The sequence below is a fragment of the Lepisosteus platostomus genome, chromosome 26, assembly GCF_059453375.1.
Source record: "Lepisosteus platostomus isolate fLepPlt1 chromosome 26, fLepPlt1.hap1, whole genome shotgun sequence".
In the NCBI taxonomy this organism is placed as follows: Eukaryota; Metazoa; Chordata; class Actinopteri; order Semionotiformes; family Lepisosteidae; genus Lepisosteus; species Lepisosteus platostomus.
In genome coordinates, this window is record NC_142636.1 from 8,242,492 (window position 1) to 8,262,901 (window position 20,410).

Below are 20,410 nucleotides of genomic sequence, written 5' to 3' on the forward strand. Positions count from 1 at the left end.
TAATTATTCTCTCAAGAAGGAAAATAAAATAGACAACAGTTAGTGGTGTTTATGAGAAAAGAGTTAAAGACATTTAAAAGACAGGTTTATGTTACTTAGAAACTATAATGTGAAGTTAAAATATTTAAAGCTTTTTTTTTACATTTGTATATGGGGAGTTTCCTCCTAAATGATCCCAAAGCTTTTGACTGACGTGACACCCTCGCCTTAGTGACTGATTTAGCCTGGACTGTCCGGCCCAGAGTGGATTCTCACCCGGACACGGGTGTGAACACCCTGCTCGTGAGAGCGGGGTCACGTGAACTGTAATGCGTCTATCTGTAATGTAGTCGGGTTTATTCAAACGCCCTCAAATTGAAAAGGAAATAATTTTGTATTTGTGGATTTTTCGTGTTTCAGCTCTGATCCATGCGGACTTAAACCTACCTTTCCACAACCCTGATTTACAGCTCGCAGATGTGTAATGCAGAATACATTGCTACAGCGTGTGTAAGCACATCATTACTGAATTTATGACTAGTCGGTCAGGCGCTCAGATTAAGCCCTTTCAACTAGAGGGCCGCCCTACAGCCCCGCTGTCCTGCACCGCCAAAGTGCTCTGCGGTTTCTTGAAAACCTGCAGTGCAGATGAGCGCCGGCCAGGATAAATACAACTGTTTCAAACTAGAAGGGCCAGTGATCTTTTCATCTGCCAGCAAAGGAAAGCCGCAGCCTGGGTTATAGTAAAATATCGCGAAGACAAAACATCACTTATTCCCTGAAATGTTGAACGATCTCCGAAGCATCTCTGACCCATTAGAGAAGAGACGTGTCGCTTCCAAGAGACAAGTTTAATCTTGAAGCTTTTATTTGACAATCCCGTTAGCAGAAGTTTTAATGAAGCTGTGAATAAAATGTTAACACGAGAACGTTGAAAAAAAAAACTTCACATTTTAAGACCCGAAGCAAGCTCAAAAGACCATTTTCCTCAGTTCTACAAAAAAAAAAAACAGAACCCACGTCTCTTACCCAGAAAAGCTAAAATCAGCATCAGAAACGCGGTCCAGGAGACGTGTCCACTTTGTCGACCCATTTCGAAGAAGCAGTCTTAGAGAAGACAAAAATCCTTTTCGGAGAATAAATAATTTATGGGAAAATTCCTTACAAAATAGATATATATAGTATATACTAGCACTTGTAGTAAGGCAGAGACCAATGCGCGCTCTGTAATCCCCGAGCAGAGGCTGAAGTTTCAATCTCAGAGGCAGAGCCGTTGCTTTTAACGGGTTGACACCTTCCTCACCTGTGGGCAGGTGCACCGCGCAGGAGGCGGGGTCTCGTTTCTCAGCGAGGTGCTAATTTTAGACCCGCGATTTGAGTATAAGAATCGCTCGCTCTGATTTATTTTTGTTTGCGTGCGTGGTATCCAGAGCGCGAGTCGGAGCCAGCCGGCGACGGGGTGTCGGTTTAATTCTGAGGTTAGATGCACTGAGCACAGTGAGGTGAGCTGTGCAAAGTGAGGACCACTCTGTCCTGTGTAAGTGCGTAGGTGTAGCGTTCTGTTCCTTCGGTCTGTGCTCCTGGTTCATGCGATTGTCTGGTTATTTTCAGTGTGTATATGAAATGACACAATGTGTGCACCACATTGCATAAAATAGCAGGTGAGGTGAATACTATGTGTAAATCCAATTTACGATCAGTTATTTAATGTAAATATGAATAAACGCGGTAGTAATAATTCCTTACACTTATATAGCACTTTATTGGACACTCCACTCAAAGCTCTATACAGGTAATGGGGATCCCCTCCACCACCACCAGTGTGCAGCCCCACCTGGATGATGTGCCAGTACTCTCCCCACACACCAGCTCTCAGTGGGGAGGAGAGCAGAGTGATGAAGCCAGTTCAGAGAGGGGGACTATTATGAGGCCATGATGGGTAAAGGCCAGGGGGAAATTTGGCCAGGACATTGGGGTTACACCCCTACTCTTTTCGAGAAACGTCCTGGGATTTTTAATAGTCACGGAGAGTCAGGACCTCAGTTTTACGTCTCATGTGTAGGATGGCGCCTTTTTACAGTATAGCGTCCCCGTCACTATACTGGGGCATTAGGATCCACACAGAATACGGGTGAGCGCCCCCTACTGGTCACACAAGCACCTCTTCCAGCAGCAACGTTAGTTTTTCCCAGGAGTCTCCCCTCCAGGTACTGGCCAGGCTCCCACCTGCTGAGTTCCAGTGGGGCTGCCAGCTGGGAGCTGCAGGGTGATAGGGCTGCTGCCATAAGATGCTTGTCAGTGTGTTCACTGGGAAACGAACCCGCATCATCTACATGGAAGACAGTTATGTGTACCACTACACCACCAACGCAGACTCTCAGTATCGCTGGGTGGGCATGAGCCACCCACCCTTCGGTTAACAGCCAGATATTTATGGATCTTTTTTTAAGTTCTAAAAATGTTTAATTATGTTTTGATTGTCTTTTTTAAAATTAAAATAAAGCCCAAGCTGAGAAGCTAAAGAATCATATCTTACACTGAAGGTATCAATGCTAAGGCCTTTTACCAGCGCCAGTTATCCAAATTCTCTTAAGTCATTATATGGTTTATGGCTTCATACACAGTGCAATGTTAAGCTCCACAGGCTTCATTACACGCTCATAGTCAGTGTCCAACGTTTTAACATGTAACCTTCAAAAATAATACTTTTATACCAGATCTAATTATACTGTAGATTGTAATTACTGTGTTGTTATTATAATAATAAAAGTAACATATAGAGCAAGGACATATTTAATAATAGTTAAAATAATAATCCTATTTATAACTCAGGTCCGTACAAATTGACGAGTTTATTGTAGTAACTATTTCTATAACTATTCATTTTCAGCGGAATCGTCGTCTCGTCTTTTTTTTTTTTACTTTTATTCTGAAACGCTTAGAACAGTTCTGGGCAGAAGAGACTCTGTTTATAGGCCACAGGTCGATAGGTTTTTGTTTTCGGAACACGCTTAGCGAGGTTTCTAATAAAATGAATATCCGTTGTGCAGTGCCGCGTTAGTCTCTGCTTGAACGGGTAGGTAGCGCCTTTGTGCCGGCCGGTGTTAAAAAAAGAGATTACGGTTTGATTAATTCTGTTTGATGTCGAAAGGATTTTCTCGTGAATGTGCTGACAACGACTGATTTTTTTTTTCCTTTTGGGGGACATTTCCATCACAGGGCCCTGACACGAGGCCTGGAACCACAAGCAGCAGGCGCCCCGGAAAAGGGTTTATTCGCCTTCGGCCGGAGCAGAGAGCAGAAACATCGATGAGCACCTAGCTCGTTCTACATATAGGTACGACCTTCATCTTTTTGAAGAAACTGGTGAGAGTTTGTCAGGGTTTTTTTTTTTGTATTATGCTGTTATCTGTTATAAATACAAAACACTTGGATAAATCCAGTGACTTCATGTTTCCGGTAGCCTTTCTTATTTTCTTATTTGTTCCGATTTGCTCCAGTACGCCATGTTTAAATGAGAGCCGCGTCCAGGTGTTTTTTTTTCATCCAAACTTTTTTTTTTAAATTTTTATTAAACATATAGAATTTACAAATACAAATACAGCAAGAGGATCAGAGTCATGTACAAGAGAAAAAAAAACGCAGCAGAAAAAGCATTTAACTACCAGAGGTAATTAAGTAATTATGTGATCAAATTATATATTTTACACGTATCCTATTTTCCTTGCTTTAATATTTCTCAATTATATATAAACTTTAGTTTCAACATGCATGCGTTTCCTGTAAAAAATAAAACTCAGCACACAGTTTTTTACAAAACAAAAAAAAAACGTTTTTCTTTTAACAACATTTCGAGTACCTCTGGCATTCATAAAAAAGACATACACAAAAGCAAATAACTAACTCTAAGACTGTCTAAACTATTGAGTTTTTTGAAGAACCAGAACTATAACAGTCCTTAACACTTAACTACATCATTCCAAACTAACACTAAATAAACACTAGTATATACTGGTATAACAAATAAAACCACACATAATTATTAACTGAGCAGTCACTGGGAGAAAATCCTCTTCCTCGCTCCCACAAAGTAGGCTCTCCTCCCCTCTCTTCTGGCAGCTTCAACCTGGGGCCACAGCTGGTTCCTGGTGCTCCTGTCCACGGCAGACAGGTCCTCTGCAAACCTCAGTTTGTTCCCATTCAAATACTCATTCCTCCACGTCCAGGTGTAGTGGAGCTAGTCTGGACACGGTGACGTCACCGCCCTCCCTGCGCGTAGCAGGGGCCTCAGCCGCCTGGGCTGGGGGAGGTCTCCTTTAGCTCGTGGGGCTGGTTCCCTGTGGCGTTACGCCGGAGACCTGGGTTCGCGCCCCAGCTGTTGCGGGACGAGTCAGTGGAGTGGAGCAGCAAGGGCACGAGGTCCCACTGGCACATACAGTTAAGTACATGCTTTCTAATCCAAGTACGAGGAAGGGAATGGGAGAGGTTAAGAGGTACAGATACCACTCCTTACATACGAACTCTGTAGGGTTGAGCTAGTTCGGGAATCTCAGTCCTATTCCTGAATAAGCCCAGTGTCTGTTGGCATTCTTTGCACCCAAGCCCTTAATAATCCATTCCGCCAGGAATGGATCTGCTTGATCAAGGGCTCTGGGTTTCCCCCCATCGGGAGTCGGCGCCATCTGTGTGGGGCTGGGGCAGTGGGGGCGTCCTCACAAGGAGCCCAGAGCGACGGTTCAGGGGAACGAGCACAGGAGATGGGGCTCATCGGCCTATAATAGGGGTCCTCCATGCCCAGCTACTAGGTTAAAGGTCACAGGGTGAATGAGTGGAGAGTTAGTGGTGATGCACTGTCACAGCTCACTCCCTGTGTAAATAGCGAGCTGTCACTCCTGTTTCCGTGTCAGTGGTGCAATCGGTCTTGCAGTGTCATAACTCTGTGTCGTGAGAGCTGTCCCTTCTCATTCCTCCACCCAGCTTCTTCACAAAGAGTAGGGAGGTGCACAGGGGTGTGTTGTAGGGACATTTCTTTCCCATTTGTTAATCACTTGTGGGCACACTGCTGCCATGGCAACCCTATTGATGTTGTTGTTTTCTAACACCTACCAGGGTTTTTAAATCCTCACAACTTGACCGCCCAACGGCCACAGATTCCTTTCCTTCCAGGAACATGGGACTTCATAAGAATGTTGGGGAAACAGGAACGGGGAACTTTGAGGCAGTCCAAACTCTGGATCTCCTTAGTCGATGTGGATCTTTCGAATGTAAATAATTCTTGAAGAAGTAAGTTTAATTTTTTAACTAATTAAATAACACATCTTGATTCCCACCAGCGGTAAACTTCAGTACTGTACTGTCACAGACTGACTGGGAGCCTAGATACACTGTGTCAAACACTCTGCATGTTGAGTTTTCTACAGAAGAATACAGCTGTTTCACTAAGATCTTCCTCTCCAGAGCCCTGTCCCTGTAAGAACATGACTGTCCATCTATGATTCCTGGCCTGTAGTTACATGGGTCTCTGATTTGTGAGTTGCTATGATAATAATAATAATTCCTCACACTTCTATAGCACTTTTCTGGACCCTCCACCCAAAGCGCTTTACAGGTCATGGGGATCCCCTCCAGCACCACCAGTGTGCAGCCCCACCTGGATGTGGTGGCTGAGCAGCAGATCAGAGGGGAACAGTATGAGCTGTACTGCCTGACCCCCTCCCGTGTCAATTCAATTCAATTCAGTGTGTTTTTATATAGTGCCTTTCACAGCAAGGTTGTCCCAAGGTGCTTAACAATGCAAGTGACCCTACATGTTGTCAATACAGAACAGAAAAGACCAGAAGACAACGGAGGAGAGGAACCAAAAACTCCTTAGTAAGGAGAAAAAAAAAACCTCTAGGGGTCCAAGGTCAACTGGCTGCCCAACCCCTTTGGGCATGCTAGCATCATACGATTAAAAAAAAAGGAAATACATGAATGAGTGTCCCCACAACACAGAGCGTAGCCCAAATGATCCCTGGTATATCGTAATTATGACATAATCTACTGTCTCGTTATTACAGGAGGTGCTCACCCTGACAGGGACACTATACTGTAAACAGGCGCCGTCCTTCCGATGAGACGTAAAACCGAGGTCCTGACTCTCTGTGGTCATTAAAAATCCCAGGGCGTTTCTCGGAAAGAGTAGGGGTGTAACCCCGGCGTCCTGGCCAAATTTCCTATTGGCTCTTACCAATCATGGCCTCTTATAATCCCCCTCTATGCATTGGCATCATCAATCTGCTCTCCTCCCCACTAATAGCTGGTGTGTGGGGAGCAGACTGGCGCATCATCCAGGTGGGGCTGCACACTGGTGGTGGTGGAGGGGATCCCCATTACCTGTAAAGCGCTTTGAGTGAAGTGTCCAGAAAAGCGCTATATAAGTGTAAGCAATTATTATTAGTAGGACATTATGTCGTAATAATAATATTTCACCTGAAATAATAATATTTCGATGACGAGATACCACATGAACAGTTTTTTCTTGATGGCAGCAATGCGCTTCCGTAGAATTACACGCAGGCTGCGGATATAGTTTGCTGTAACCCAGTGAAGACCTATACCGATGCGTTGAAGGACAATAACCCCCTGTCATTTGCCCGACCTTTAAACTTTAAAACTCCGATGCAACGGTAAAAGCGACGCCGTTGCTTTTTAAGGACTGGGGCGAATTTGCATTTCTGACAGCGCGATAGGCAAATTCTGTAGCTAAGTACGCAGGCGACCGTCACAGGCAAATGTGGATTAGTGTGTGTTCTGTGTTTTTTTCGCGTGGTGTGGGCTGGGAGATGGTTTGAAGCGTTATGGCACGATTCTAGCAGCACGCGTCTACAGCGGACTCTCACAGCGCTTGAATTTCGATTGCGGCTTTTTTTTTTTTGGTTGGGCTGCCATCTTGCGGTGAGTCTTGTTTATGCTGCGTTTGTATGTCCGACTCCAGCGCAATATCGCTGCGCTCCTGCGCGTTTTATAGTAAAAAGAATCCTTACTCTTACATTCGACTTCTCTGGACACTCTACTCAAAGCCAGTGTGCAGCCCCACCTGGATGATGCGCCAGTCCTCTCCCCACACACCAGCTCTCAGTGGGGAGGAGAGCAGAGTGATGAAGCCAGTTCAGAGAGGGGGATTATTAGGAGGCCATGACTGGTAAAGGCCAGGACACCAGGGTAACACCCCTACTCTTTTCGAGAAAGGTTTCAGGTACTCAGTTTGATGTCTCATCTGAAGGACGGCGCCTTTTTTACAGTTTAGTGTCCCCGTCACTATACTGGGGCATTAGGACCCACACAGACAGTAGAGTGAGCGCCCCCTACTGGTCCCACTAACACCTCTTCCAGCAGCAACCTTAGTTTTCCCCAGGAGTCTCCCATCCAGGTACTGGCCAGGCTCACACCTGCTGACCTGGTGGCTTTATGTGAAGAAACACACACAAACAATGGGAGAGCATGCAAACTCCACACAGACAGCACTCCAGGCACTGATTTGAACCCAGGGCCTCAGCACTGTGAGGCAGCAATGCTGACCACTGCGCTTAATCAGCTCTTCTGGAAAGGGTGGAAAATGCCACTAAACTGCTCCACTGATGGCAATGTGAGCTGGATGAGAAACCCCACTCAGATCAGGAGGCATTTCTTTACCGAAAGAGTGGTGGGAGTATAGAACACGTTACCCAGTCATGTTGTTGAAATCAAACCCGTTCAGAGAATAGCTGTAAGGGATCCTGGGATCAATTAACTATTAACAACCAAACAGGATGGGAATACCGCATGGATCTCCTCGTTTGTAACGGTTCCTAGTTCCTCGGAGACCATTTTCGGTTCATCTTGCCAGTTGGTTACTAGTAATCCAGTCCTGGATCTGTCCAGTGTCACAGTTGTGGACAATTTGACATGGCGGCTCCTTCCAGACTCCTGTGTCTCTCGATGGAGAAAAGGGATTCGGGATTCTCCCTCCTCTACATTCAGCACCCCTTCATGAAATTTCCGTTTTCACCACGTGCCTGGATCCTGCTGGTTATCCGCTTGGGAACTCGGATGAAACATTTCTTCATCTTTAGAAGAAATCAGAACGTCACTACCCCTCCTATAGTGAGCTCTGTCTAATCCTTAGAATGTCTTTGTGGCAGGAAATAATAATACTAATAATAACAATACTAATAAGCTTTATTTTATATAGCGCCTTTAAAGGTGGCGTCTCAAAGCACTTTACAGAATGACAACAACAATAAATAAAAAGAATACACCAGATAAAACACAATGTCAATATACAGAGGAGACCGTGGATGGTGGTACTCAGTAATGGCTGTCACCCGTACAATGTAGACAGGCTGGGGGGACAGTAAGGAGGGCAGAAATAGAAGAGTGAAGGTTGTGAGGTGGGGAGGAGGGCGATAATAGTTCACTATCAAATAGTTTATTTGATTTTCTCCATTTAATCACAGTGGAGCTGTAAGATACAACGATCGTAATAAAGGTTTTTGGTATTCTGAAAAGGACAAATATGATTTTAATCAAAATTCATTCGGCGGTTCAATAGGTCTGTGATGGACTGGTGTCCCGTCCAGGGTGTGCACCGCCTTGCGCCCGGCACTGAGTTGGAAGAAACGATGAGAAAATAGACGGTGGATAAGGTTGAGATTTGGGAATCAATCGGTCTTCTGCAGATTTACTGTCACGGGTATCAGAACAAAAACGCCTTTAAATAAAAACTTCGAAGAAGGCTGGCTTTTCTGATCGACTGTAATAACACGGCTGCTACTAGTCGGGGGACTGGTGTGTCCTGTTAACACTGAAGTTGGCAGCTATCGCTTTCACTGTGTTCATAGCGAACGAGCTTCCCTCGCAGATCGGAGCCGCGTGGAAACTCTCCGGCCCAGTTCTCCGGAAAATCACGCGTCCCCCGCGTGTCCGGCTGCTCACCCGTTTACTCAAATGTCATCGAGCCCCGCGCGGTCTTATTTCGCCCGAAATCACATATCACGTCAGGAAATAATAAAAAAAAAAGAGCTCGGAAACTTCATTCTGGGACAGCAGCGTGTCGCAAGCGGCTGCGGTTTCCAGATTCAGCCCGCGCTTTGTTATTTAGCGGGGTCTGGCGGCCCGGCCTTCCTCGGAGGCGTCACTGCTGGCCTCAAGAGAGGCTTGTTTTCACAACGCTGCCTCTTACCGCTCAGTGACCTAAATCCAATCTCCCCTTTCTCCGCACAACTGTCTCTTTTTGGATTGCGCCCACACGCTTGTTGCTTTTTTACCTCGCCGGTTCTCTGTGACCAAAAGCCGAAAGCGGCCACGGGGCGTGTTTTTCGTGTACAGGTGCTCATTTGCCTCGGCGTCCGTCTGCACGACCACAACGGAGCATCGTTTTAAAGCTACTTGTCGCTCTGTGATAGAGAACGCCGCCTTTACCTCTGTGGTAAGTATTTATTACACAATTTCAAGTCTTCGTGCTTTTCCGTGGCCGTGAACGTCTAATTGAGTATGGCGCTGTTACAACAGTTCCTCATGACACCTCAATCTTACGGCGCAAATTTAAAACCCTTCGCTTTATTATTATAGGAATACACTATAATAAATAAATAGGAATATGTATATATAAACAATTTGAAGATTAAATTCTTAAGCATTTTCTCGGTTTTGTTCAACTAAGGTCATTAATTTCGAAAAGAACACAGGAGACATTCAAACGTAGCGCAATGGAAATTGCAGAAATTGTGAAAGAGTGTTGCATTTATTTAGATTTGGTCATTGTAATCCAATCTAAATTAAAAACAATAATGCTACAGCCGACGCTTTTTAAACTGTAATATACAGTACTTATCTAACGTCCGTAAAAGTTCAGCTGTCAGAGCTGCGGTCCAGTCCGGTTAGCTGTATCACCGGAACTTCAACAGCAGCGGAACCGACTCGGTTCCATATATCAGAGAGCTTTAACAACAGCTGGTGAGAAGAGGCAGTTAGGCTTGTATCCGTTTTCTAGAGCAGAGTTTTTATCGTCTTCTCCTCTGCACCTAATAGCTAGACCTATTGTTATTTCTTTTTAATTTTATTTTATTGAGTACACGGTCATAGCATTTCCAAAATAATCACCTGCCTAAACATTTGTCCGCCCACCTACAGTACTCGCTTCTGTTTAATTATGATGTGGTTGTCACCTCGCTCACCACTCATCTGCGCTATACGAAGGCTAGCGTTTGCCTGCAGTAAAATCGGTAGGAATTGCTTTCCGGTACATTGTATCAACAGTTATCAGGGCACAAGGAGTTCAGCTCACTAAGTTATCCTTCCGTTGTGAGCGTCGATCTCAATGAAAGGCTGCTCACTGAAAACCCGACACAGACCTTCGTGAATTTTAAATAGACTACAAGTATATAAAAAAGGTACAGTTTATTTCCCTAACGCGTGAGGCGAATCAAGCGTATGGCTCATCAGCAGTGGGATGTAACTCCTTTGCGTTTGGGACTACAGATGGAAATCGGCTTTGGAGCGCACTATTTTCAAGATTAAGCGAAATCGCGTCAATATCAGTCCACCAACTGGTCCCCAAACCAGAACTTTTAATTCCGGTCCTCAGCGAAATCCATCGGGAAGCCTGTAAAATCGCAGTCGGCGCTGTTTCTGTTTGGGGCTCGAACGTCTGTACTCCTGCATCTTTCCAAATTCCCAACTTCTTTTCAAGTTCTAATCCCCGCAGATCCCAAAGAAATCATTCTGGTCATTTTAGATTAAAACAAATATACCGTTAAAAAGTAATTAAAGAGGAGGGATCGAAATTCACCTTTTGTTAACATGTCCAGTGGAAGTGGACTCTTACTCTACGCGAGTAAGATGTGTTGAAATCATGCGGTTGAACCAAAAATGCCTTTATATACGCCTTCCAGTTGATCAAATATATTTTTTTTTCTGTGAAAGATGTTCTGGAGATCACAATTGTTAATAACAATCTAAATAATTTGAAATGATTATTAAAAATATTAATATACAAATACACTGCGTAAAACATTTTTAACCAAATGAGTCGAATATCTTTTTTTTTCTGTGAAAGATGTTCTGAAGATCACAATTGTTAATAACAATCTAAATCATTTTAAATTCTTAATATACAAATAAACTGCGTAAAACATTTTTAACCAAATGAGTCAACCAAATAAATTCTCATTTCCAAAGACGACCTGTAAAAATTTGCAAATACAATTTTTTTCTACACTTTTTACAAAAAGAAAAGCATGTTACTGAAAGATTCGAACCCACCTCTTCCGATCAAGACTCCTAAGCATTACGCAACACGTGTGCCCTAATTATCGTCTGTTGTTATTATCAGTAGTACCAAAATGTGGAAATGTTTTTTTGACTGTTTTCTGTGGTTTACACAGGCGATTTCCTTCGTCTTCTGGTCTCCAGGCAACGGGCGCTGTGGGCAGAGACGCGAGCGCCCGGCCGACCTGTTGGACTCGCTGGTGGGGGGAGCGCGCTCAGCTCGGGCGACCTCAGCGCGCGGCTCCCCGGCTGCTGCAGGACCCCGCCATGCGCGAGCCCCGGCGCGGACTCCTCCTCGCCTGCATCCTGGCGCTCGGGGCTGCTCCGGGTGAGGGGACCGAATTTTGCGCCTTTTTATAACACGGCTTTGCCATTTCGCTTACGAGCCCCACCACCTGTTAATAACGATCTGATATCACTTTCATCCTTAATAAATAAGCCTTATTTAGGCTGATGTGGAAACAAAAACAAGTACAACTCGAAAGCTGCGCTTCCCAAGAGTTCAATACACATTCGCACGTTTTCCGAAAATAAATATAACAACAGGTACTGTAGAAGCGATGTAGACCATTGAGAGAGAGAGACCTCGGCCCTTATGCTGAACTCTCGCAAAGCGGCTTTCCTGCTCCTGGGCTCCCAGTAACACAACTGAAAGCACAGAGTGTTTGGGAACTCAATAGCTCGGCTTTGAGCAATGAAACACCTACAGAGTTTAACAGTCCAGTAACTTGTGAGAGTGGTACATCAGTTAAGGGTTCAATTAAGAAAAGAGCTCAGCCGTCATGAAATATGCGTTAGTCCGTACATGTGGCGCATGAGTAATTAATTAAAATGTGTAACCGCCTTTTTCACAGAGCCATGTCGGTTCACTTTGTCTATTGACAAATAGACATCGTATCACCCTGATCTTTAATCAAATATCTGCTTGGTTTGAATTCCTTAACAAAAACCTGTATAATGCAGTACAATTTTCCACGTGATAAAGTATATACTGTACGTACAATGCGCGTTTTTGGGCTAAAACCGAATATGTCATTTGTTTTCTGTTAGTCGGCAATCAACATTAATTTCACTGCTGGAGGATTTTATCCAAAGAGACTTATGTTTATACGGTAGTAAAATACAGTGAGCAATTTATGTTGGATGTTGAAATAAAAATAACGTCCGATTTATTTTGACGGATTACAATACCGAATAAGTCGTATATTTGTTCAGCAGTGACCATTTGATTCTTTGCACATCAATTAAAAGGTTTTATTAAATGACCCGCCGCATCTCTATAAGTAGGATCTAATGATATTTAATGAACATTTAAAAACTTTTGGTTCATTTTTCACATGCGTCTTCCATGACTTTGGTTTTTCGAATACTTCTGAAAGGCAAAGTCGTTTTCAGATTTGGGATTTTGGTTTTCGTGATTATATGGGTGTGGAAGATACGGGTTAATTCAAATGAACTAATATGCACGATAGCATAAAAAATAATTTTCCCTTAGTCCATCAATGAGTGCAACTGTGTGCAGACAAACAGTGATGTTGCCTCTTAACGACACCCTGTTGTCATCTTAATTCTAAATGTTAACACGTTGTCTTGACCTGGGTTGTCTTGTGGTAACACCCATTTTTTTTGTTCGAAAATAGTCTCTTTTTGATTATGCTCTTGTTTGGCGAAGATGTACATACTGTGTATTATAAATATATATACATAGGCTTACATGTTTGTGGTCGTTACGTGTAGCTTGATTTCAAATATGCGGTTTTGACTGTAAAAATGACAACATGGGAAATCATACTAACGTGGCAATACGCAGGAAAAATGCGTAAATGTCGCTGAGAAGGGCTATTTTATGCCTTTACTTGTGATTGTGTTTAGAAAGCTTTTTAAAATGGCACTCATAAAATAACCGGAAGCCCCAGTCTTCAGCTCAGTGCTAAATTTCCGAACAGGAGCTATAGTACAGAAGCCTCTACAAAGTACTCAATTATTACTGCGAGGTTTTTCAGCGTTTCGTTTGACCGGGTTGAATTTTAATTTTGTCCAGAACGACTGACAAAGAGCCCGTTTCAGGGTCTAACAAACATAATTTATGTTTTCGAAACCGCGTCACCTTCATCAAGTCCTCTTCATCATCGTCATCATCCAGATCCAATAGGCACCACCCCCCATCTATTGACAAATACCTATTTCATCACGCTGCTCTTGTTATATAATATCTGCTTTGTCTGCATGCCCTAACAAAAGCCTGCGCTAGGCAGCCAGTCTTTAAAGGCGCCTCTGTCTGTGCGCTCCCAGCAATAGGCCCGGTGGTATTCCAGTACCCTCGGCTGGTCAGAGTGGAGGAGGGGGGCGTGGCCGCTCTGGCCTGTGACGTGACGGGCATGACCGGCGGCTGCTACACCGTCTGGTGGCTGCAAGTGAGAAGCGGGGGCGCGCTCAGGCCTTACCCCAACAAAGACGGCGAGGCGCGCTCCCGGGACGGCCGCGGGGGCGCGGTCTGCTTCCTCAACATCACCGGCGCCGCGTCCTCCGACTCCGGCACCTTCTACTGCGCCTTCAGCTCCGGCGAACTGGTCTATTTCGGGAATGGGTCGTCGTTGATCGTAACGGGTAAGTAACGCCACTCTGCCGCCCTCACACCAACATCAACACTTTTCAGCCTGACTGTGTTGTTCTGCTCTGTTCATTTGACGTTGTCACTGTGTTGTCAGCTTGCAACATGTGTATGTTTATGCCTTATAAAAAGACTAATAAAACATAAAAGGATTAGTAATAATAACAATGATATAGCGCTTTTCTGGACACACCCCTCAAAGCGCTTTACAGGTCATGGGGATCCCCTCCACCAGCACCAGTGTGCAGCCCCACCTGGATGATGCTCCAGTCCGCCCCCCACACACCAGCTCTCAGTGGGGAGGAGAGCAGAGTGATAAAGCCAGTTCAGATAGGGGGGTTATTAGGAGGTCATGATGGGTAAAGGCCAGGGGGGAAATTTGGCCAGGATACCGGGGTAACACCCCTACTCTTATCGAGAAACGCCCTGGGATTTGTAATGACCATAGTGAGTCAGGACCTCGGTTTTACGTCTCATCCGATGGGCGGGTTAGTCATGATGTTCACGGGGAGAAGACTGCTCCTCTGCCTCATTCCTCCCGGGGTGAGAATTGACCGGCCCTCGTGTTGATCTCTGCAGGGCGACCCCCGGCTCCCCTCTCCATGGCTGTGCTCGCGCCCCCCGGCCCCGAGCCGCCGCCTGCAGCCCCGGCGCTCCTGCTGTGTCTGGTGTTCGGCGCGGACCCCGAGCGGGTCCGGCTGTACTGGCGGGTGTCCGGGCGGATCGAGCCGGGCTTCACGGAGCCCCCCGCATTTCCCGACCGCGGGAAAGACGGCGCTCCGGGATCCGTCAAGAACCTGCTCACCGTCCCGGCCCAGACCTGGCGCAGCGGAGTTCCAATCACCTGCGTGTTGGAGACAGGAAGCGGAAGTAACATGAGCAAAACGGTCCGCGCGGGTGAGAACCTGAGCGCCTCGCACGTGTCTGCACGGTGCTTCTGTTTGATCTGACTTCACACCGCCAGAAGGCACACATGGCTTAAAAAGTGAATAATATTATTCCGTCTGATGGAAACACATTGCACATACGCGAACTCGCTTGACAGACTGCCGTCTGTGTCAGCCATTTTCATTTTTATAATGCGATTCACAGATACAAACAGCTACAGGACAGTTAAACAGCTACAGCCAGTGGAAACGATACACTCGCTGCCTTCTGTATTGACTGACGTCCTTCCTGCTAAACCGACGGCTTGTGGCCGCAGCTGAGCAGGGCGCCGGGGGACGCGCAGGTTGGACGGAGAAGCAGCTGACCGCCCCAATCTGAAGAGGTTCTGCTTGTTGCCCTCCTTTTTATTAAAGACAGCTGGCAGCAAAGAGTACAGAGAGTTTCGATTCGAATTTGGCGGCACTACGAACTACAGGGCGGAGGCATCACTTAAATATGTAGTTAAGCATCACCAGATTGCTACTAAAGGGTCATTAATTCTAGTCAGAGCCGTGAAGAAAGGCTTAGAGTTCAAGGGCTTGCGTGTCTATTCTGGAGGACCGACTGTCCATCGTCTCTGCAGGCGGACCCGGACACTGCCCGGCCCTGACCGCGGCTCTCGCGGGCGCCTCGGCCCTCCTCGCGCTGACCTGGACCGTCCTCGCGGCGTGCGCTGTCCACAGAAGACTCGGGTCAGGTGAGCGAGGCTGCCGGTACTGTATAACCGCAGCGCTGCGCCCAGCGGAGGCGGCTTTCTCCAAAACAGAACGTTTTGTCGTATTCCTTTAAACCTAATACACTGGGGGGGTGTATGCTCCCTACTGATTCTGGCGCACAGTATTTCGAGTGTTTTTTAGACCTTATCTGTCTCTGACGTTTAAAGAACGCGAATGCGAATACATTCCGAAGGATATTAATATCGTAACGCAACGGGGGCTCAGGCGGGCGCCCTTGCCGCATTAGGTCGGCCCACGCCGGCTCTTACACAGTACCTGTCGGCCGTAAGCGTTACAATATGAATACCGCTACACGGATCTAGCGGTGTTAATATTGGACGGCCCGTCGTACGGTTGTCATTAAACCCTCAAAAAATAAAACCCCGACTCGTCTTAGTCCCGTGCCCTTTTTGATGAATGACTGGGGTCTGGGTCTTTTTTTTTCCTTGAATGGAAAGAACTTAAGAAGTTCGTTCGACAAGACAAACACTGACATTTGATTACAGCGCCAGGAAGCCCGGTTATGCCACTCCGCTCAGACTAAATGAGCGACAGAATGAATGTTATTTCTGAGAGGCAGAGGGCATAAACCGCCGCCGGTCAGCTAACCAGCCTGTTTCCTGTCCGCAGGCAAGAGGAGAGCGGTCTCTGCCCGGAGCACGGCCCAGCACGGAGCGTCACAGGTGAGAGCTGGCCGCCTCCGTCTCTCACGACAGGCAAAACTGACCAGCCTCATTTTAGATCGTTTATCGCTGCTGGGATTTTCTTTTACGAAAAAACTCGAGGGCTGAGGTCTGTCCTTGTATTCTCCTCGGTGCCACCAAAGGTCCTGCGTGTGTTTGATTGACAGGTCGAGGAGGCGGTGCAGTACGCCAGCCTGCAGTTCGAGCCGCGCGGCCGGAGGAAGTGAAGAAGGCACTCAGCCACGCTCGACGTCCTGCAGGTTTTTTTGGAACGTGACAGGGCACGGTGCTCCATCACCAGCGAGCTGTAATTACGGGGCTGAGGCCAGAAGGGGGCACTGTTCTCATTTTTTTATACCAAGCCTGCGCTCCATGTTTCCTGATCGTAGGAGACGACAGTTTCTGAAGGCGGAATTTGTTTTTGAATAAATGCCCGATCCGGTGCCTCTTTATTATAGGGGCTGTTTACCTTTCTCCTCATTGAAAGGCAACCAGTACGTTTCCTGTCTCTTTTTAAATCGTGCACAGTCTCAGGCCGTGGAGAAAGGATCTGCAGAGGTACATCTTAAAGAGATGGAGTACATCTGCCAGATACCAGACCCTAAGCAGGACACTGGCACTGATTTAGGCAGCACTGTTACAGGACAGCAATGCACCTGGTGGTGATCTTGTTCCCACTGCTCAGTTTGTGTCTGACATGTAGACCGGTGCAATAATCACTCCCTTTTCCCTCCAGTGCTTGCATTTGTACGGAATCTCTCGCATTCAAAGCAGTTTCATGTCAAAACAGCTGCTGCAGCTGCCCTAGAACCACAGTCTAATGCTTGGTGTCCAAAAGTATGGTATATGTATAAAGTTAGGTAGACTGTAATGTCTCTGGTGAGGTTACACTGTGTGCTGTGATTCAGGGAGGTGTTGATTGTGTTTTGGTCAATATGAGCATCACTGCTGAAAAGATGCCCTGTTACATGAGTTATTGAGGCTGTCTACTATGAAATGAAACATTGCTGGAGGTTTTATTACAGCTCCATCACAATAACCAGCCTTCGGGTGGGGGTGGGGGGAGTGAGAGCTGAGCCTGTTTCCATGCTGTGTTTTGCACGAAGTGTGATTGGTTCCCATCATGCCTGGACTGCAGGAAGGACTCCTTATCAACGTTGAAACCAGGCGGCTCTGCAGCAGCGATGAGTGATGTCATCCCCTCCAGCCGCGGTGGGGACCAGATGTTCCCAGCTGTTGGGGTGACTTTGCAAGAAGGCAGAAATTCAAAGAAAGCACTCGTTCATTCAGTTTGGACGCGCCGGCCGTGTTCGCTGATCCTATCTCGAGATACCAGACAGCCCTCCTTTTGTTTTCACTCAACTGAAGTTTGAAAATGAAATGACGTGTGCTAGAAAATACTCTGAATTGGAAAACTGACAAAATTCGTTGATCTGAAGAATCCTTTAACGGTTGCAGTATCCTTTTTTTTAATCATTGTTTAGCTCGTTTTTCAAAACAGAACAAAAATAAAATGGTTTTCCCTTTTCCCATTTTTTAGAAAAAGGAAGAGTAATGACCACTGATGGAGGAGAGGTGCTATAATAATTGTATACGAGTGTAGTTGGAATACAGCTGGAACCCATCTATCATGGCTGCTGTTTGAAACAGAGGAGGAAACGTTAATAAATCACACTGATGTCTGGGATTACTTAATTTTCCACAAGGACGGACAACTGTTTTAACTGCCGAGATGTTTCCCCTTCTCTCAAACGTAAGGTCCTCGGTCTTTCCCTTTTCGAGAGCGTTGGAGAAACATGGCCCGGAGAAGGATCTGGGTCTGTTGGATGAGGAAACAAACACTGCAAACCCCCCCCTTCACACACACACACCTAACACACACACTTAAAATATTGGCAGCTTCGCTATGACCTCATCCTCTCGAAAAACAAATGTTCCATGACCTCCGGCGTCGAGTCGTAAATCTTCCCCTTTCAGGAGGAGGGAGAGAGAGCAGGGAAGCTTTTCTTTCCAGACTTTGAAATCAAGTCAGGCGATGATTTATGTGCGCGAGGCCATGTTGCCTGCGGGGGGGGGGGATGGGATTCAGAGTGACGTCACTCTCCTGTTTGGTTCTCTGGAACCAAACCGGGGGCCCGAGATGTCAGGAAAGCCACTGATCCTGCTGTTTCACTTCAGTCATCATGTTGGTGTCAAGCAGAAGGGGTCTTCCAGCAGCTGCAAGCAGGTCAGTCCTCCTGTGGCAACGTAAACAGCAACGCTGCCGTGTTCATTAAGAGCGTCCTTTGACCTCACCATTTGGAATGAAAGAAGTTGTTTCTCTGGCGTCTGGAGAAAGAGAGACCACAGACAACAAGTGCAGCAGCGCTCCGAAAGACAGTACAGGTCTTACTCCTGGAATTAAGACATTAGCTAATTAAGTCATTAGCTGATTGGTGAATGTGGAACAACAACCCAGCCAGGCCCAGCCACCTTAGGGGAGAGGATCACTATGGCTGAGGAAAAATGAGCCTCATAACTTAAAACATGCAATTCACAGTATCAATATATCTAGAATAATTATCTCCTAGGGCATTGGATTCGTTTGTAAGGCTTTCAATTAAATAAATCTTTTATACCCAAGCCACATTGAAAATCCATTATTGCTGCAGAAGTGTAAAGCTCTGCAAAGCATAATCCTCACTCCAGGAGCTGGAGAGCCACAGGGTTCTTCTGCTATTGCTTTTGCAAGAGTGCTTGTCAACTTGAGCAGAATCAATTAGTGACTTACTGTATTTGCTCTCAAGTCCAATTGTTTCCAAGTCATTGCAGAGTGTGGGTTCTGTCTCAAATCTTCAGGATTTTGGCTCTCCGGTGGTAGGACTGCGCTGTAGTTTCACAGGACAGAGCAGTATAATAGCTTCCCTTTTCAATCCAGTTTATCCAGTACAAGGTCATGGGGGGAGCACTGGGCACAAGGCAGGGTACACCCTGATTGGGACGCCAGTCCATCACAGGGAACACACACTCACACCAGGGCCAGTTTCTCAGAAGCCAATTAAACCTGCCAGTATGTCTTTGGACTGTGGGAGGAAACCCATGTGAATACAGGGAGAACATACAAACTCCACACATACAGTATCCCAGATCCAGAGAAAATTCAGGGGCCCAGCACTGCAAGACAGCAATGCTGACCCCTGCTCCACCGGGCCACCTGCAGCTTCATATAATTATAAGTGTCCAGTCTGATGAAATATAGCTAAACCGCTGCAGCACAAAAAAATCGTACAACATACAATAACTAAAAAAAAGTGAGTGAGCAATACACCTCATAAGCAAAAATTAAAATTACTAAACTAAAATTAAAATCAAATGTAAATCATCAGAGACTTGAGCTTTGAGAGTGGAGAAAAATGTCAATCAGGCATTTAAAAGGTGAAAAGGGTGATGCCATTTTCATTGCTGATTTTTTTCATTGCTTAATTAAAGGAGTAAACAAGTCAAACAAATGTTTGTTTTTTTAAATAGGAATGTTTTTTTCTTCTCTTGGACATGAGAAGTGTCCTGTCCTGAGCTGTCTTCTGTGTTTTTAATTGTATTTACCCCTGTCCCGGGCAGAAACAGTAAAATGATGTGCTTGTACTGGTTGCTGAACATATGAGTGAGAGTGTACAACACAGAATTCAAATTGTATGCGTCACTGGCCAGGATGCCTTTGAAGGATAAACACCTCGTCCCCCCAGCCCAGGCCTCACTTTCTGGAATATTCCATTTCTTGGTAAATTTCGTAAGCCTATGTATATACTCTCTGGAATTCACACTAAAACTGATCCGGACACTTCCAATTCCTGTGAATCGTTAAAACTAGTGTCTGGCTGGATAGTTTTTGATAGTTTTCTTTTTCTTTGTGCCAACTACTAATTGCAAAAAAAAAAAAACCAGCATATCAATACAGCCATTTTAACCCACAATAACTGTTCAAAGAAGTAGTCGGTCATTAACAATAATAACAAGATTTAAACATGCACCATATAACAACAGCTATAAACCCGTTTATCATCAGTTTAAAAAAATTGTATTTAAATATAATCTTAACAGATATTATCTTTTTAAGAAACTAATAGTGAAGTTAGACAGACTTCGTAGAACAGTTTTAAAATATGTATTTCTCAATTTTACACGAAGATCTTTATTGACAACTGACATCTTTATTACTGTTTTTGTTC

At 45.5% G+C, this 20,410-nt stretch overlaps 1 protein-coding gene and 1 long non-coding RNA gene across 7 annotated transcripts in view; one reads left to right on the top strand and one right to left on the bottom strand.

The window, feature by feature from the left end:
• Nucleotides 1-1,250, bottom strand: part of LOC148639939 (uncharacterized) — a 24,743-nt gene extending 23,493 nt beyond the window's left edge. For both annotated transcript variants that reach the window (XR_015930505.1, XR_015930504.1), the window contains exon 1: nucleotides 1,009-1,250. This is a non-coding gene — a long non-coding RNA (uncharacterized LOC148639939). The remainder of the gene's footprint in view (nucleotides 1-1,008) is intronic.
• The window catches only part of LOC148639940 (uncharacterized), a 19,349-nt gene extending 522 nt beyond the window's left edge, over nucleotides 1-18,827 (top strand). The window contains exons 1-10 of one of the 5 annotated variants that reach the window (XM_088620254.1): nucleotides 1,395-1,516; nucleotides 3,199-3,316; nucleotides 4,206-4,416; nucleotides 5,089-5,262; nucleotides 11,385-11,596; nucleotides 13,561-13,875; nucleotides 14,459-14,776; nucleotides 15,390-15,503; nucleotides 16,153-16,205; nucleotides 16,373-18,827. In XM_088620254.1, the coding sequence (XP_088476380.1) occupies nucleotides 11,536-11,596; nucleotides 13,561-13,875; nucleotides 14,459-14,776; nucleotides 15,390-15,503; nucleotides 16,153-16,205; nucleotides 16,373-16,432 (921 nt within the window). In that variant the 5' untranslated portion in view covers nucleotides 1,395-1,516; nucleotides 3,199-3,316; nucleotides 4,206-4,416; nucleotides 5,089-5,262; nucleotides 11,385-11,535 and the 3' untranslated portion in view covers nucleotides 16,433-18,827. Of the gene's footprint in view, nucleotides 1-1,394; nucleotides 1,517-3,198; nucleotides 3,317-4,205; nucleotides 4,417-5,088; nucleotides 5,263-9,070; nucleotides 9,428-11,384; nucleotides 11,597-13,560; nucleotides 13,876-14,458; nucleotides 14,777-15,389; nucleotides 15,504-16,152; nucleotides 16,206-16,372 lie in introns of those variants that run through there. The other 4 variants (XM_088620253.1, XM_088620255.1, XM_088620252.1 and 1 more) reach the window with 4 other exon arrangements.
• The last annotated feature ends 1,583 nt before the right edge of the window (nucleotides 18,828-20,410 follow it).